This window comes from Mobula birostris, chromosome 2 (genome assembly GCF_030028105.1).
Source record: "Mobula birostris isolate sMobBir1 chromosome 2, sMobBir1.hap1, whole genome shotgun sequence".
Taxonomy (NCBI): domain Eukaryota; kingdom Metazoa; phylum Chordata; class Chondrichthyes; order Myliobatiformes; family Myliobatidae; genus Mobula; species Mobula birostris.
Window position 1 is genome coordinate 199,407,606 of NC_092371.1, and position 18,591 is coordinate 199,426,196.

General features: G+C 38.6%; 1 protein-coding gene across 3 annotated transcripts in view; it reads left to right on the forward strand.

Annotated features, from left to right (window-relative positions):
* Positions 1–1,106: 1,106 nt before the first annotated feature.
* wdcp (WD repeat and coiled coil containing) overlaps positions 1,107–18,591 on the forward strand; it is a 32,016-nt gene continuing 14,531 nt past the window's right edge. Inside the window, exons 1-3 of one of the 3 annotated variants that reach the window (XM_072251302.1) lie at positions 1,107–1,165; positions 5,614–7,519; positions 15,451–15,571. In XM_072251302.1, coding sequence (XP_072107403.1) covers positions 5,633–7,519; positions 15,451–15,571 — 2,008 coding nt within the window. In that variant the 5' untranslated portion in view covers positions 1,107–1,165; positions 5,614–5,632. Of the gene's footprint in view, positions 1,166–1,193; positions 1,255–4,901; positions 4,941–5,613; positions 7,520–15,450; positions 15,572–18,591 lie in introns of those variants that run through there. The other 2 variants (XM_072251303.1, XM_072251304.1) reach the window with 2 other exon arrangements.

An 18,591-nucleotide genomic window follows, 5' to 3' on the forward strand; every position in this document is an offset into this window, starting at 1 on the left:
TGTTGACGAATTGTGATCACTGTTCCCTAACTGTTCACTCACTGAAAGGTCAGTCACCTGACCAAGTTCATTACCAAACACCACATCCAATACAGCCTCTCCTCTTGTTGGATTGTCTATACATTAATTTAAGAAACCCTCCTGGATATACTTAACAAATTCTGCCCCATCTAAACCTCTTGCACTAAGAAGGTGGCATTTTTTATATGGGAAGTTGAAGTCCCTCATGACAATGATCCTATTATTTTTAACACATTTCCTTAATCTGTTTACGTATCGATTTCTCAATGTCCTGGTGGCTATTGGGAGGTCTGTAGTACAATCCCATCAGTGTGATTGTACCTTTCCTATTCTTGAGTTCTACCCAAAGTGGACTCATTGTCTGAACCCTCTATTACATCTTCTGAGTGCAACTGTGATATTGTCCCTGATTAGTAGTGCAACTCCCTCCCCTCTTTGCCTCCTTTTCTAAAACTTCAAAAAAATGGTATATTTGTCACCCATTCCTGCTCCTCTCTCAACAGTCTCTATTGGCTACATCATCATTCCATGTACTGATCCCTGCCTCCTTCACCCCATCTCCTCAGCCACTCACTCATCTGTGCTGCCATCCCATTCCTACCTGCACTAGCCTGCGGCACAGAGAGTAATCCGAATATTACAACTTCGGAGGTCCTTCTCTTCTGCCTCTTTAAAAATAATTATACAGATGCTACTGGCCAGCTCAAATTTCCAGCAATTTCTATTTCTCATGTCTGCAAAAAAATTCTTGGATACAGATCATTATATGAGCGTATTGCCTCTGTTCTCGATCACTAAATATATTTCATTTTCCGGCACGTTTCATGATATGATCCCGGGTCGTTTTGGATTGGCTGCGTTTCGGATGGTGTTTTAACAGCGCAGGTTGATTTATTGTGAAAGTGGTGGCAACGTACAATCTACCATTTTAAGGATGTATTACATTGCCCACGTTGCGATTTCCACAGTTAACCGCATTCACGTTTCCTCACAGCCCACGTCTGCACAATCTGGCTCACAGCCGTGGTTAGTATAAACTGAGCCGCCTCACCACAGCTCCGTCTGCGCAACACCGGAAATGCAGCCGCTGCCGTGGTAATGCTTCCGGCAGGCGTTACTACTGCTTTGTTGAGGGGGCCGAAGGGTGAGTCAAGGCTGCCCGGAGCCTTTAGTGGTGGACGGATCACATTTAAGTTCCGGCCATTGCCCGGGAGTAGTGAAGCTAATCCAAAGGTGAAGGAGCTTCTATTGTCTCCAAACGCCCGGCTTCCCTTTAGGTCATTTAACGATAGTGGATGGGAGAGGTAAAACAGTGTCTGGGGAGGTGGGGTTTACACCCACCACAACATGCACACAGTGCACGCCACTTACACACACCCTTGCCCTCCTACGTACCCCACTCCCAATCTGCTGGACCAGTGATCCAAGTGAAAAGGCAGACGGTATCTATGGCAAGAGAAACAAAGTTAATGCTTCCCGTTAAAAAACTCAAGTCTACTCACTCACAACGCTGTAACATTTCTCCATTCCGTTCATCTATGCTAAAAGTCTGGTCTCTTAAGAAAATGTTAGGTTGATCATTTTGGGAGGCGGATGAAGATAGAGAAAATAGTAATTATCTGCAGCATAAAAGAACTTGGGGCGTTTTATAGACAAAATACTGAAAGCTTGGACAAGTCCAGCAAAGAGGTATTGGGATATTAGTATTAATTTCAAAGGGTTGCAGTGTAGAAGAAAGGCATCCCTACTGCAATTGTATGAGGCACGAGGGAGACTGCAGTAAACAGCTTTTGTACTTGTTTTTAAGGTTTATTTGCATGATTCTAGATGTGGGGCCAGGGGAGGGATTGACACTGAAGGAAAAATTAAGAAAAAAATGTTCGGAAGTTAGATTGGTAAAATATTGACAGGATGTTTCTCTTCAGAAGGAAGTCCAAAAACAGAGGGCATAATCTCAGAATATGGGGGTGCTCATTTAGTACTGATGTGAGGAAGAATTTCTTTGGAACTTATTGCCACAGAGAATTGTGGGTGTAAAGTCTTTGTATATATGTAAACGTAAGATAGAATTGCAATTATAAGGATATTGTGGAACAGGGAAGAAAGTGGTGGGCAAATCAGATTCACCAAGGTCTTTTTCAGTGACCTACTGTTCCTGCACCTTGTGGTCCTACGGGTGCAGTATTGAGGGCGTGGTGCACTGTCTGAGCTGAACATTAACTAATGACTATAATTCCTCTGGGTCACGTAAATGATCCCATATCCTTACCTAAGTTTATCCCTTAAATACTGTAATGTAGCAGAGCAGTTAAATCACTAGATCTTTAGAGACCCTCATATTAACTAAAACAGGAGAAATAGAATTGAAGTAATTAAATAAATTCAGATTTAAACATTCAGTGTCTATAATGATTGTGTGAAATGCCTGGACAGGATTGCTGTAAAAACCCATATGGTTCGCTAATACCATTCAGGCAAGGAAATCTGGCTGTTGTGTGATTTCAGGCTCTTTAATGTCCTTTCAAATTGTCTAGTGTACAGTTCATCTCAGCAGGCTTTCAGCAGTGACCTGTAAATGCTGCTGATGACCAATGGCATTCACATCTTGTGAATGTGCAAATTAAAATGATCTGGTCACTAATTTCACCACTGTGTGAAGAATCTTGATTATAAAGTCCTAGATTGTAATTCCTGAAAAGGAAAAGTAATTCCTTAGCTTTGGGAATTTTTGAAACAATTAAAAACCATAGGTTCTCAATTTGTAAATGCATACTGGGTTAGAACCAGTGATTTTTTTTAGATCAGGCAAATCAAAGGTTGGAACTGGGATTGTCTTAATGAATGATCTTTACTGGCATCACTTGAGTTTGGAGTTTAGAAAAATAGAGGGCTATGGGTAACGCTAGGTAATTTCTAAAGTAGGTACATGTTCAGCACAGCATTATGGGCGGAAGGGCCTGTATTGTACTGTAGATTTCTATGTTTCTATGTAACTCGCCCTGAGGAATTATTGGAATAAACAATGATTACAACAGCTTTATATTTAGTTTGTTACTTACTTGACAAACATGTATCTGTATAACATCAATGCAGTAAAATATTTCAAGTATTTCAACCAGTACTATCAAAGAAAATTTGCAGCCTAGCCAGACAAGTAACAATTAGGCCAAAGAAACAAAAGCTGTTGAAAAGGTGTGTTTTAAGGATTGTTGAAGAGAAGAGAGAGGTAGAAAAACTTAGGGAAGGAATTCCAGCTTTGGCTTTGGCATCCACCATAGTGGAATAGTTAAAATCTAGGATAAGCCTTGCACTGAAATTGGAGGAGCCCAGAAATATTTGTAGATTTAGTGGGAGGAGGGACCTGGTGGAAAATGAGAGGAGTTTTACAATTGTGGATGTTTAACCTTGAGCCAATTTAAATTGAACCTAGTTTTAGTAATGGCTACAGTTTAGGATGACCACAGAAGATCTGCAGGAAATCCAGAGTAACACACACAAAGCACTGGAGGTCAGGCTTCATCTATGGAAATGAATATAGAGTTGATGTTTTAGGCCAAATCCCTTCTCAGAGGCCGTAAATGAATTAGGAAAGTGATGTTTTGAGGCAACATCAACACAGGAGAGTTTCAGCAGTGGAAAAACCGAGACAGATGGAATTGGAGAGTCTTACAGAGCTGGATGTCTCTAGTATTGGTGATGGAAAGGATGCATAGAGAGCAGAGGTATCAGTGACTGGGATGTGGGTTTGTCACAGAAACCAAAAGATAATGACTGGGTTTATTTATTCATGGGAAGAAATCCATAGCTTACTGGATGCTGGATATTTAAGGAGTAAAGAGTGCTGGTGATCCATGATGTTAAAATGAATTCAATATGAATGTACTGGTGTAAACTAACAATTTCCCACAGTTTGAAGAAAAATATTTCTATTGGAATAATGCAAACGAGCAATGAATTTATTTAATTATTAACATCTTAATCCTGCTGTGTTCACCAGCAACTTTGAGTTGTGTTGCTAACATCTTAATCCAATTGTGATTCTGGACTGGTATCCTGTGCATTAAGAAATCTCAGAAAAATGCAGAGTTGTTCCAAAGTAGTGTCCTGGGGTCAGCGATACTACCAGTTAATTTATGTATTTCTGCTTTTATATGCTTCCAATGAATAGATTTGTGACCAACCTAATATTCCTACTCCACTTTGATTGGTCCTTGCTCAGAAAGTCCTCCAAATCGGTAGGAATGCTGCACTTCAATAAGAATTTGAGACATTTTGGGATCATTTCCTTTGTCTATTTACCAATCTACTCCCATGGAACTGTTTGGAATTGTCTGTTTCTGAAGTTTGATGCCATGCATGTGAATGATGACTGAGTATAATTAGGGACTCGGTGTTAGGATTGTTGATTTGGGAAAGGACACTGGTTTGTTTCGCTTATTTGGCAGTGGATTTGAAGGATTTCACAGAGTCAGCATCAATGTGCTTTAATATCCTTGCTATAGATAGGTACAGACGTGTGCAGGAGAGCAGGATTACTGCTGCCTGGTAGGCTGTAAGCTTTTATCTTCAAACACTTTTCCTTGGACAGCCAAAGGCTATGGTGATGCACTGAATACACTGGTGAAATTCCTCATCTCTATCAGCTTTTGCAACAAAATGGCTTCAGAGATATGGGAAGTAATCCATTTAGTTCAGGCTCCTGTTTGGACGTTAGTTATTGAAGGGTGATGTATACAGTCATGTATACATTCTTTTGTGAATGTTAGCATAAGGATCCTTTTTCTCACATGCTTCAGTGAATCAATGAACAATGATTTAAAGGTCAGTCCTCGTACAATTGCATACGTGCATCAGCTGTGCATTGCTGCTCAACAGTTGTTGTTGGAGTGAACTTGGTTGTGGATTGGAGGCTACATAAGGTGAACAGTTTTGGAAGATACATTTTTTAAATATTCTGACATTGAGGATTTAGGTACAGATCAATATGTATTAGACTTTAACGATTTGTGTTGTTACTGATGCTTAAGGCATAAAGGAATACTTGAGATCACTGGAAGTCACCTAGGACTTTCATTGTAAGAAATTGTGTAACAGAAGAACTCATCAAAAATTTAACAAAATTAGCTTTTCTGTTTTCTTTTTGCTCTTCAAAAAGCAGCTGAAAAATACTATCCCTGTTTAATGTGGCAGAAAGAGTGAGCCTTTCAATTATTTTGCATTTGATTGATTTACATGCTAATTCTATGTGAGAATTTAAAATATCCATTATTTTTAACTTGGGGGAAAAGAATGAATTTCTATTGAAGCTAATCAGCTCGTCTCATTCTGGATTAAATGATGTAGCTTACCTTTTTAGGATAGCTGTATTGAAGAAGTCTTAGGTAAGCAACAGACTGCTGCTTAGTGAAGGTTATACCTTTCTAACTTTCACCTCTGTAAGATAAACATTTTTTTGCTGTTTTTCAGACAGTAACAAATTAATTTGCATTAATCTAAGCATATATATGCCATACTAAGGCCTTTGTGAACAAGATACATTGAAGAAAAACAGTGGTTTATAGAAATATTCATTTGCTTTCTTATAACCTCCAGGATTCTGAAGCTGGTCAGCATGGAGCTTGGAAAAGCAAAATTGCTGCGAACTGGAATTAATGTATTGCATCAAGCTGTTCATCCAATTCATGGGATTGCCTGGACAGATGGAAAACAAGTTGCCCTCACTGCTGTTTACCTAGTCAATGGTGAGGTAAAGTTTGGAGATAGCAATGTTATTGGAAGTTTTGAACATGTGAATGGGCTTCATTGGGGTCCTGTTTGTTATACAGGAACTCTAGCATTGCTCGCTGTTCAGCATAAAAAGCACGTAACCGTATGGCAGTTACAAAACAGCACATTAGAACAAAATAAACTATTCGTTTCCCAAACTTGTGAACTTGGAGAGATTTTTCCGATTCTGCAACAAGGCTGTGTGTGGCATCCAAAACATGATGCCTTGGTAGTGCTAACAAAAAGAGATGCCTCTGTATTGTTTGCGGTACAAATTGATAATCGTAGAGTTAAAGTAGACATCAAAGGTGGTGGCTTGATTAATTGTGCTTGTTGGACTTCAGATGGAAATCGTTTAGTGATTGCCATAGGCAGCACCCTTCATTCTTATATTTGGAATAATACTCAAAAGACTCTTCATGCATGCAATTTTTGCCCTATTTTTGATGTTGGAGGACATATCTGTGCAGTGGAGGCATGTTTGGATTTACAAGTGGTTGTGACAACTGAACTGCCCCTTGATAAAATCTGCAGTCTTAACGCTGGCCTTGCTTTTGATGTTACACCCACATCAGAAACTGGATCTTTAATTTCACAGCCTACGATGCTATCTGTGGCTGAAACCCATTCCATGGATTCAAGAAGAAAATCAGTAGATTCCTCAAGATCATTAACAGAAGAACCAACATTTTCATCATCTGGTCCAGTAGATTTGACACATATTCTAGCAAATCATCGAAAATCAGATCCTAGCCCCCTTATTCACCTACAACGAAGGGATTGCCTTACTGGAAGTGGTCATGATTCTTCACATCTGATTCTTGTAACTTTTGAGAGAAAAGTGACAACAACTAGAAAAGTAAGCATACCTGGGATTCTGGTTCCTGATTTATTATGTTTTGACCCTCATCGATGCACTATTGCTGTATCATCCAATACGTGTAACATGATATTGCTCTACTCAGTAACACCTTCGAGTGTGCCTAATATTCAGCAAATCCATTTGCAAAAGAATGAACGGCCAAAAGGTTTGTGTTTTCTGACTGAAACACTGTTACTGCTTTTAGTTGGGAAGCAGAAATCAAATGATCCTGCTTTTCTCCCAACTTCTAATTCAGATCGTTATTTAATCAGACTTATGACTAAAAAGCTCTTGTTAGATGATTCTTCAGAAAATATGAAGACCTGGCAGCCAGGTATTAATATTTCTGGAATGAAGAAATATTTTGAAAATCTGTCCAAGGAAGAGGGAGTTACGGGAAAAGAATTGTTGTTGCCAGGGAATACCACAATTCAATCTCCAAATAGTAAAAAGCGATTAATAGAAGAAATAAGTAACAACAGCAGTGAGCAGAGCTCAGAAGCAAATACTCCAAAACCAACAGAAGGAGCTGCACTTCATGACTCTGCAATGATTTTGAAAGACTATGAAGCAGAACCTGTAAATAACTCTATAACAATGCATGGATTTGGACCAACAAAGAGAGACTTATGTAGCCCAGTCTTATTTAAGGAGAATCAAAATGAACAATCACACGCAAGAACTTCACTGAGCAACAGTGATAAAGTGAATGATGAAATTAAACAACTATCTATAAAAATGGAAAAGTTGCTTGATAGCTTTAAAGAAATGAAACAGTGCCTTTCTCAAATATCAGATTGTACAAGAAATGGAAAGAAGTCATCATTGTCCTATCCGTCTGATCCATCATTTCTATATGTCGTCTGTCAGGTATTTTATTTTTCACTTTTGGTTATTTGGTGAAAATTGATGCTTTTGCTCTTAATTGGAGAAGTGGTGATTTATTTGACCCGAGTTTAATTGTTCCTGATGGAGAACTTCAGCATTTTAATCTTCATGTGGTATTCTAAAAACAAAGAACACAAATTAATGTGATTGGCAGTGAAAATTTGCCATTGTTAATTGTTGAAAATAATTATATTAAAATGCCTATTTTTGTATTATTTGGTCAGTTGCTTATTTTTTTAATTAACTGAAACTAAACCTTACATTGTAGCTCCTTTTCTCAATAGTAATAACAAAGAAAATCAAGTTTTTAAATTTATATAGTTAGATATGTAATTGAAGACCATTAAAAACTTGTTACAGAACTAAAAATTAACTGGAAGTACGATGGCGTCACGACACAGGTTCGCCGAGGGCTAGAGTGGTTGGACTGGAAGCTGGCTGTGTTTTGCTTGATGCGTGAGTGTGTTTTGGAACCTGTTGAGGGAAAGAGAGTGGGGAAGGAACGGAAATTGCTGGGAGGGGGGTCGTGTGGGTCCGGTAATGGCGGACAAGATAAGAGGCGGGGTTGAGGGAAAGAAAGTGGAGAAGGAGAGGGATAGAGACTTGGGACCAGAGGTAGGCAGCTGGGGAGAGGTGGATTATTGTGAAGGGAGAAATAAAGGGAATGAGGAGGTAGTGAGGGGTCGGATGAATAAAAACCAAGACAAAGGGAATAAAAGAATAAGAAATGATAGTGGAGAAAGCTCTGAAAGTGAGGAAGATGAACAAGCTCAGAGAGGAGGTGTTGTCATAATTAGGTTTAATGAGAAGGCTCAGGGACATATGAAGAAAATTAACCCGTTTGTGCTAACAACAACTCTGACAAATAAGGTAGGGGAAATAGTATTTGCAAAAGTCCTTAATGATGGCAACTTATTGGTAAGATGTGCGAATGAGGAACAACTTGAGAAAGCACTCAAGCTAAAAGAGATAGGAAAATGCAAGGTGGAATACACTGGGAGGGTGGGAGCACAAAACAGTGGTTGTAAAGGAGTGATCACGGGGATACCAATGAGTATAAATATGGAGGAGATAAAGAGGAATATCAAAGGAGGGAAAGTAATGAATGTTCAAAGACTGAAAACAACAAAGGAGGGAGTGAATCAGTATTGATTGAATTTGAAGAAGAAGGAGTGCCAAGGAAGGTGTTCCTGGGTTTCATGAGTTACCCAGTAAGGGTGTATGTGCCAAAGCCACTGAGATACTATAATTGTCAAAGGTTTGGACACATGGCTAAAAACTGTAAAAGGCAGAGGAGATGTGCTAGATGTGGGGGTGATCATGAATATGGAAAGTGCGGAACAGGAGTTCAACCAAAATGCTGCAATTGTGGAGGAGCTCATAATGTTGCATATAGTGGGTGTGCGGTTGTGAGACGGGAGACTAAAATTCAAGAAATAAGAGTGAAAAGAAAGATCACTTATGCAGAAGCTGTAAGAATGTCAAGAGAACAGAATAATGTTCCTAATGAACAGGGAGCAATAGGGATACGAGGGATGCAACAAAGAACAGATGACAGGATTTATGCAGACAAAAAGGCTCTAGTAACATTCATTGCAGGAGTGATTAATAGTACTGCTGAGGTAAAGTCAAAAAGTGACAAAATTCAGCTGGTGGTAAAAGCAGCAGTAAACCATTTAGGGTTAGTAGGACTGACATGGGAGGAAGTGAGGGAGAACCTCAGTAATCAGTCAAGCCAGGAAGTGTCATGTGTTGGTTAATACTAATTATGGTGATTCTTTTACAATGGAATGCAAGGAGCTTACTGGCCAATAGCCAGGAATTCAAGCACTTTATTAAAGAAATGGTTGTAAAACTGGATGTAGTGTGTATTCAGGAAACTTGGTTGAAACCAACTTTAGACTTTGTGGTATATGGGTATACAATGATAAGGAAAGATAGAAATCTAGGGGGAGGAGGGGGTTGTGCTATGTTAATCAAGCAAGGTATACCATATAGGGTACTGGAAAAAGGAGATGATCAGGAATACATAGTGGTGGAAGTGTGGGAGAGAGGGGAGGGAGTGGTTATAGTTAACTACTACAATCCATGTAAAAGGTTGGATTTGGACAGCCTATTAAAGATACAAGGACAAAACAGACATAAAGTAGTGTGGTGTGCAGATTTCAATGCTCATAGCACAATATGGGGGGGATCAGATTACAGATCCAAATGGAAAGGTAATTGAAGATTTGATGGAAGAAAGGGATTTGGTGTGTATGAATGATGGTAGCGGCACAAGGATAGATATAACAACAGGAACTGAGTCAGTGTTAGATATTACGTTAGTGTCTAATACCTTGGCTGGCATTAGTAACTGGGGAGTTTGGACTGCTTCAACAGTAGGCAGTGATCACTACCCAGTTTTGTGTTCAGTGGGTGAAAGAGTTGAAGTAAGACCAGGTGGCGGAACTCCAAAGTGGGTGTTTGAAAAAGCTGATTGGGGTAAGTTCCAGAAGTTGAGTGAAGAAGGGTTGACAAAGATTGATATTTCTGGAAATGTAGATGAATTAAACAGTCAGGTGACTTCAGCAATTATCATGGCAGCAGAAGGATCTATACCTAGGAGTAAAAATAGGATGAATAGAAAACTGGTACCATGGTGGACAGAAGAATGTTGTCAGGCTGTAAAAAACAGAAATAGAGCATTCAGGCTAGTTAAAAGAACCCATAATATGCAGCATTTGGTTCAATATAAGAAAGCACAGGCAGTGGTGAGAAGAACTATACGTCAAGCTAAAAGGGCAAGTTGGAGGAGTTTTTGCGACAAGGTAGGAAGAACAACACCTGTGGGAGAGATATAGGGAATGATTAAGAGGATGGGAGGAGATAGAAGGGAATGGGAATATCCAGTAATGATATCTGAGGAGGAAACTGCAGTCTCCAGTAGGGATAAGGCTGAGATCATGGCCAAGTCATTCGTACTGATACACAGTTCAGAAAATTTGTCTGAAGAAGGGAGAAGAAGAAGGGAAAGAATAATGAACCAACACCCAGGTGTGTTAAGCAGGAGGGAAGGAACAGATGATATAATTGATGATCCATTTACATTAGCAGAAATGGTGAGAGCAATAAAGAGATTGAGACCAACCTCCCCAGGGAAAGATCTGATATGCTCTGTGATGCTAAAAAATCTAGGAGAAGGAGCGCTCTTGAAGTTGCTGCATTTTTTATAACAGAGTGTGGGAGGAGGGAAGATTACCAAGTGCATGGAAAGAAGCAGTAGTAATTCCAATATGGAAGCCTGGCAAGGATCTGTCAAAACCCACTAGCTACAGACCAATTGCATTAACATCAAGTATATGTAAGATAATGGAAAGGATGATAACAGAAAGGTTATCATATGAGCTTGAGAAAAGGGGAATGCTGGCAAGTTATCAGAGTGGATTTAGAAAGGGAAGGAATTCCATGGACTCAGTGATTATGTTAGAGACTGAAATAAGGAAGGCCCAGGCAAATAGAGTGTCAATAGTGGCAGTGTTCTTTGACATTGAAAAAGCCTATGATATGATGTGGAAGGAAGGATTATTAATTAAACTGCACAAGATGGGGGTTGGTGGGAGAGTTTTTAATTGGATTAAAGATTTTTTGTTTGGTAGAAAAATTCAAGTTCGGATTGGATCAGAATTATCAAAACAGTACATAGTGGAAAATGGCACACCTCAAGGTAGTGTGATTAGCCCATTACTTTTCATGATTATGATCAATGATGTCTTCACAAAGGTACCAGTGGATATAGGTAGGTCACTGTTTGCGGATGATGGGGCCTTGTGGAAAAGAGGCAGGAACATGGACCATATAATCAGGAAACTACAAGAAGCAATTGATGAAGTGGTGGAGTGGGGTTATGATTGGGGATGTAGATTTTCAGTAGACAAAACTCAATCTGTATTTTTTACCAGGAAAAGGGTTGAGGTAGGGAAGAAGTTAAGGATGTATGGGGTTGAATTAGAAAGGGTTGCATTATTTAAATTTCTGGGAGTTATATTTGATTCACGATTAACATGGGCAGACCATTTCAGGAAAGTTGAGGAGAAATGTAAAAAAGTAATAAATGTGATGAGATGTTTGACTGGTAGGGAATGGGGAGCAAGTTGTTCAGCTTTGAAGAGAATGTATGTGGCTTTAGTAAGATCTGTATTGGATTATGGAAATATAGTATATGGATCAGCAGCTAGGTCTCTTATAAGGAAACTGGATGTGATTCAGGCTCAGGCCTTGAGAGTGTGCAGTGGGGCTTTTAAAACGTCACCAGTGTCAGCCCTGCAGGTAGAAATGGGAATAATGCCTTTGGAACTAAGAAGGATGCAACTGATGGCAAACTACTGGGCTAACTTGCAGGGGCACAATGATTCTCACCCTACTAAAGGAGTGTTGCAGGAGTGCTGGGAAAATGGGAGGTTTCAGAGGGATACCTTTAGTCGGGTAGGGAATGATATCACGAAAGAATGTGGAGTATTTGATCTGAGGATAAGTCCTTCAGTAGTTTATCCAGTTGTAGCTCCATGGAAGCTTGTATGGCCTGACATAGACTGGCATTTGTTAGAGGTAAAAAGGAAAGAAAGATATAAAACAGATTTGGTAAATGCATTTAACTGTCATGTGATGGAAAAGTATAGTGATTATACTCACATTTATATGGATGGTGCGAAGGAACCTGCAACAGGAGTGACAGGGTTTGGGGTGGTCATACCAGCAAAAGAAATTGGAATCAGCAGAAGAACATCTAATAAGTTAGGAGTGTTTACAGTGGGGATGCTGGCAGTGTTGGTTGCGTTGCAATGGGTGCAGAAAGCCAGACAAGTCAAAGCATTGATATGTTCAGATTCATCCTCCGTTCTAGCAAGTTTAAGGTCTTTTCACACAAACAGTCGGCAAGATGTACTTTATGAAGTCCTTCAGTTAGTTACAAGGATTGCAAATCAGGGAGATCAGGTAAAATTTCTATGGGTTCCAGCACATGTAGGGGTGAAGGGGAATGAGAGGGTGGATGAGTTGGCAAAGAGGGCGTTAAAGAAAGAAAATGTGGAAATGCACATTAGTATCAGTAAAGCAGAGGTTAAGTGTGTAATCTGGGAAAAAGTCAACCAAATGTGGCAAGAAAGATGGGACAGGGAGGGGAAAGGGAGGCATTTATATCAAATACAAAAGAGTGTTGCAGTTACTAGGGTAGGTAATGGAAACAGAAGAGACGAAATTGTGTGGACTAGGTTAAGGCTGGGGCATTGTGCATTAAACAAAACATTGAAAATGATAGGGAAACACCAGACAGGATTGTGTGAGGAATGTCAGGAAGAGGAGTCAGTAGAACATGTAGTTCTGAGTTGCAGGAAGTATGGGATACAGAGAGAGATGATGAGAAATAAATTAAGGGAGTTGGGGATGCAGGAATTCACATTAAAAGGGTTGCTGGGCATGGGTGAGAGAGCACAAGTCCGGGTATTTTTTAGCATTTTTAAGGGGTACAGGGTTTTTTTATAGAATATGACGAATAAACAGGAATAGGATACTAGGATGGTCAAAGATGGGAGGGTGAAGTGTAGGTGTGTGTGTGTGTGTGTGTGTGTGTGTGTGTGTGTGTGATTGGGTGAAGGGATTTAGAATGTATGTCTAGTGCACATTCTGGAGCAGAGGGTGGCGGTAATGCACCATTAAGCTGGATGCCAACCGCCGTGAAACAAGATACAGACACAGAAAAATTAACTGTTTTATTTAGTGGGTTTGTAAAACTAAAGCCATGATAGTACAACATATCAATTTTTATTTTGTGACAGAATTAATAAAATTAGCTTTAAAATTACATGAAATTTTACATGTGAAACATTTTCAAAATTAAATAAAATTGAGCTTCACACTGGAACTCTTAATGATAACACAGAAATCCAAATACAGTACTTATAATTTCATTGTAAACTGTGAACCAAGATAGCCAACTTGCTACCCTTGAAATTTAGGCAGCTGTCTGTGGTCCAGCATTCTTGTCGTAGAAAGGAACCTGAGGCCTGAGAGGGCTGTTTTGCTTAAAATGTAAGCGCCAGCTGATAAGTAGCTATTGAGGTGTTTTTCCAAAGGTCTTGTAGAATATGTTACAGCATATGACTCTTGTAACTGCACTATTTGAATAATCCCTGCAATTCTGACCCCCAATCAATCTCACATAGACTCTTCTTCCAACCATTATTTGTGGTAAATGACAAAATGTTACATTGCTCTGATCATACCATCCAAAAACCACAGAGTTTATTTTTAAAATGATGTGGCATTAAATGAAAAAGAAACCCTCTTTTTCTCACTCTGGAGTATCTACTTACCTTTTCCTTGCAGTGATAACTTGTTAGTCTTTCTGGCAGGTGCATGCAGTAATTAGAAATTTACTTTTAGCAGAATATGGGAAATAAACTACTCAAAGAATCATAGAAATTTATGGAATGGTGATAAACCATTTAGCCCATTGTGTTGAGGCAGACCAAAATTTGACTTCAGGTTATTTCTACTTAAAACATAACAGGAGTACATGATACAAAAGATCAAGAGTATGCCACCTGACCCCTAGAGTCTACTCCTTCATTAAGTCAAGTTATAACTGGTCCACTGTTGGCCTCAAGCTAACTTTCTTGTGCTCTCCCCATACCAATTAACTCCTTTGTAGTTCAAATGTCTGTCAATTGCTGCCAATTTATGGCATTAAATGTTGCCATATATTTTATAGCTGTGCCAATGCAGCCCTCTGTGATATAGAAACCAGTGAATCATGTCCTACCGAGAGAAACTATTCCTCATTATTTCTGTATTAAATTGGTGAATACGTATTCTGAAGCTATGCCCCCTAAAATCACCCTGCTAAAGAAGACATCCTCTTAGCATCCACGCTCTCAATCCTCCTCAGAATCTTTATGAAGTATTTTATGTTGAAAAATAAATTCTGTGTGTTACATTGGCTCTTCAAGCATGTGTCAGTGTGTTGTGTGTTGTTTGTCTCAGGTTTCTACCATGATTGGCCTTGCTATTGTTTGAATGTGAGAGGAAATGTTCACCAAACATTTTTGCACAGTGAAGGAAACCATTAAAAAATCCGGTCTCTATTTATGTAATGTTAGCTCTGTCAAGAAGTACTGGAAGACAGGATTAAAACTCAGACGGTTTACTTTTGTTACATGATTTGCTGGTGTGGGAATAACTAAAATTACCTATAGTTTTTTTTCCATTTAGCTAGGATGGCTATAGTTGAAGGTTTAAGTAGAGTGTCTTTACAATACTTAATGTTTCAAATCATATTTCTTCAGTTTTAAACATATTTTCTTCTGTCTGAACACATCTAATTTCTTGGTGTATTTTTATATATTAAAATTATATGTTGATGTTATAAATTGAAATATGCTTCCACTTTGGGACCTAGTATCATTAACATAGTGGGTAACCATGACAAAAATTAGTTGGAGAATAAAGGTCCCTCTACTTTACAGCTTAAGCAGTCTACCATAAAGACTTCAGCTACTGCCTGACTTTTCTATTTAGTTTCTCACCTGAGCCTGGATAAGTGAAGTTACAACTTAGCTGGTATTATGAACATTTGAATTCGCATATCTGCATCCAACAGGAATTGTATTGAAGTCACTGAAAACTATTTTGCCTAAATTTTCTATAGTCATTAGAGAAAGAAACCTTTAAAATAGAACTCTGAGCTGTAAGAACAATATTTCGTTCCCTATCCTGTTCCCTGTGGAAAATATACTGATTTTAATTATTATTCCATTCTATATGTAAATTGTGAGGTCATATAAAATAACTTAATCACAGCTGATGAAATTCATTTAAAATATTTGATTGAGGATTTATGTCTATAATAAATAACATTGTATTATTATATTTTGAAGAAAAAGTTGCAGGAGAATACAATTGTGGATGAAAAACGAGCTGTTCTCCTTTGTGAAGGCAAGCTTCGTCTAAGTACAGTCCAAGAAGTCTTTAACCTTTTTGTTGTTGAAATGTTTTACGGTAAGTAGTCTTAGTTCGTCAATAGTAAATGTATTATGCCATTTTCAGTAGTGACTAAAATATTTTGATACTATAAACATTGTAAGAGAGAAGTGTTTTGAGCCTGACTTGGGACCATTACCAGAGATATCATCTCAAGCTGAAAATTATGATTAAAAGTATTAACCATGTCCATTATGAAGAAACAAAAGACTGGAAATCTGGAACAATACATACAAAGCTGAAGGAACTCAGCAGATCACACAGCGCCTATGGAAGGAAATGGATCATCATTTCCTGATGAAGGGTCTCAACCTGAAACATTATCCATCCATTTCCCTCCGTAGATATTGAGTTCCGAGGTTTTTGTGTGTAAAATCTCTGATTATTGTTCTATATTACTGTTATGACTGAAGTTCCTGATTTGCTAGATTTGGAAAACTGTTACCTTGGTTTAAAAGGTGGCTTGAAGAGAATTATAAATATTGTGGCAATGAGTGGCATTCTTGCCAGAATATTGTTAGTGTGGGTTGAGGAGTTTCAGCTTGACAACAAGGAAATGTCAAAAGTGCAATTAAAAAATCAAAAGTTTCAATTAATTTGTAATGGTTCCAAATGCTGCATCTTCTTCCTCTGGAAATTTATATATTCATAAGGAAGACAGAAATGTTGGGTATGCAAGGGTAAACTTTTCTCAGTGTCCCTTTCAGCATCCCTTTGTTTATCAACAAATATGCTAGATATGGGGCAGGACTTGGGGAATTACTTCCAACGAATAAGGACTATTGTCCAAGTGTAATGAACAGGAGAAATTACCCAATATACTCCATTCTGACTTTGAATTATGGCATCAAAAATGATTACTGTTTTGAACTACAGTATGTTTGTGATTTGGTCATTTTTTAGACGTGGCATCATCATATTGAGAGAGAGAAGTAAGAGAAGTGATAGCCGTGTTTGAATATGTCAGTCACTGAGTTGTTTTGTTCATATTCTTAATATTAAGCCCTTGATTAGGAGTCAAATATCAACAAACTCATATCATATAGAACTTTTTATTTGTTTGTTTGTTTACTTATTGAGATACGGCATGGTATAGGCCCTTTTGGCCCTTTGAGCTGTGTCATCCTGCAATCCTTGATTCAACCCTAGCCTAATTGCAGGATGATTTACAATGACCAATTAACCTACTAACCTGTTGGACTGTGGGAGGAGACTGGAGCTCCCGGAGAAAACCCATGCATTCCACAGGGAGGATGAACAGGCTCCTTGCGGATGACTTCCAAGTTGAACTCAGAACTCTGAAACCCTGAACTGTAATAGTGTGCTAACCACTACGCTACCATGGCACCTAACGGTTGAAAAATACTATCAAATAACAAACACATTTTAGCTGCTTTGTTCAAGTTATTTATTATTATATAGTTCTGAGTTTTAAAAGTGTCCATCTGGAAAGCCACAGGTCATGAGTCATGTTCAGATCTTTTCCCTGTTTTATATTGAAAATCTCTATTTACCTCAATCATAATGATTTTGCTTAAAAGTTGATTTGTCAGTGAATCATCAGTGAATTTGTGCATGTAGTGTAATTGAACATTGGGACAGAATCAAATACGATAGGGTCTTTTAAGACATTTGTCCCCCAACCACCGGGCCGCAAAGCATGTGCTACCGGCACGCGAGGAAACAATACGATTTGGCGATATGAAACGATATGAGTCAGCTGCACCTTTCCTCATTCCCTGTCACGCCCACTGTTGGAACTTGAACGCACGCACGGTCATTATGCATGGGACATCCAGGTCAGTGCGGGAAGAAGATCAACTCCTCGAGCTTGCAAATGATGGTGGGCTGAAAAGTATGTTTGACATAACATCTCTGCCGGCATTCTCGATCAAAGTCAAGGCTGAATATCCTGAGATAGCCACGAAAGCACTGAAAATGTTGCTTCCATTTCCAACATCATATCTCTGCGAAGCGAGGTTTTCTGCAATGAATGCAACGAAAACTAAATTGCGGATTAGACTGGACATAAGGAACCCCCTTCGAGTATCACTGTCTCCCATCACCCCTCAATGGGATTGTCTTGTTGCAGGGAAACAAGCCCAGGGCTCCCACTGATTCAGCAATATTGATGTGTTGCAATGATTTTATATGTTCATACGGGGAAAATATGCGCTGTGTGTTTTATAGCAAAACGTTACTTAAAATGTTATGATACTATTGACTTATATAAGTGACTTATAATTGACTTATCACTATATTCATGCAAGGAAAATATGCGTTGTGTGTTTAATATTAAATTCGTTAGATAAACTCTTTTAGAAATGAAATTGAGTGTATTAGCCACTTATAGTTGACTTATCACCTATATTCCGGTCATGATTAACACCCCCCCCCCCCACCCCGCCGGTCGGCCGGTCTGCAAGAATATTGTCAATATTAAACCAGTCCGCAGTGCAAAAAAGGTTGGGGACCCCTGTTTTAAGAAACTCCTAGATAGGTACACGGAGCTTAGAAAAATTACCCTAGGTCATTTCTATGGTAAGGATATGTTCAGCACAGCTTTGTGGGCTGAAGGGCCTGTATTGTGCTGTAGGTTTTCTATGTTTCTAAATAAGGTTAAAATGTAGAAGGAAGACAGATTTTGAAATAAAAAAATTAGGATTGGAATCTAAAGATGGATTTTATTATTAAGTTACTTTTAAAATATATTTGTAAAAAGTGGTTAATACAGATATCTGTTCTTTAAATGTTCAATATAACAGCACAATGGTCATACAATAATGGTACTCGGAACAGAAGCCAAAAAATTTGTCTACTATCACAGAAGCCAAAAAATTTGTCTACTATCACAGGAACTTACTGCATTAAGGCTTATCATTGAAACCCGATTATGTCTTAAAGCATGACGTTAATACTCAGTGTTATAAACTCAGCTAGTAGGACAGATGGTCGATCTTATTCATTTACTAATAATACTTTTTCAGCATTTGGATTATCAGTATTCTAATATGATGATCAGATGTTCAAAGAGCTCC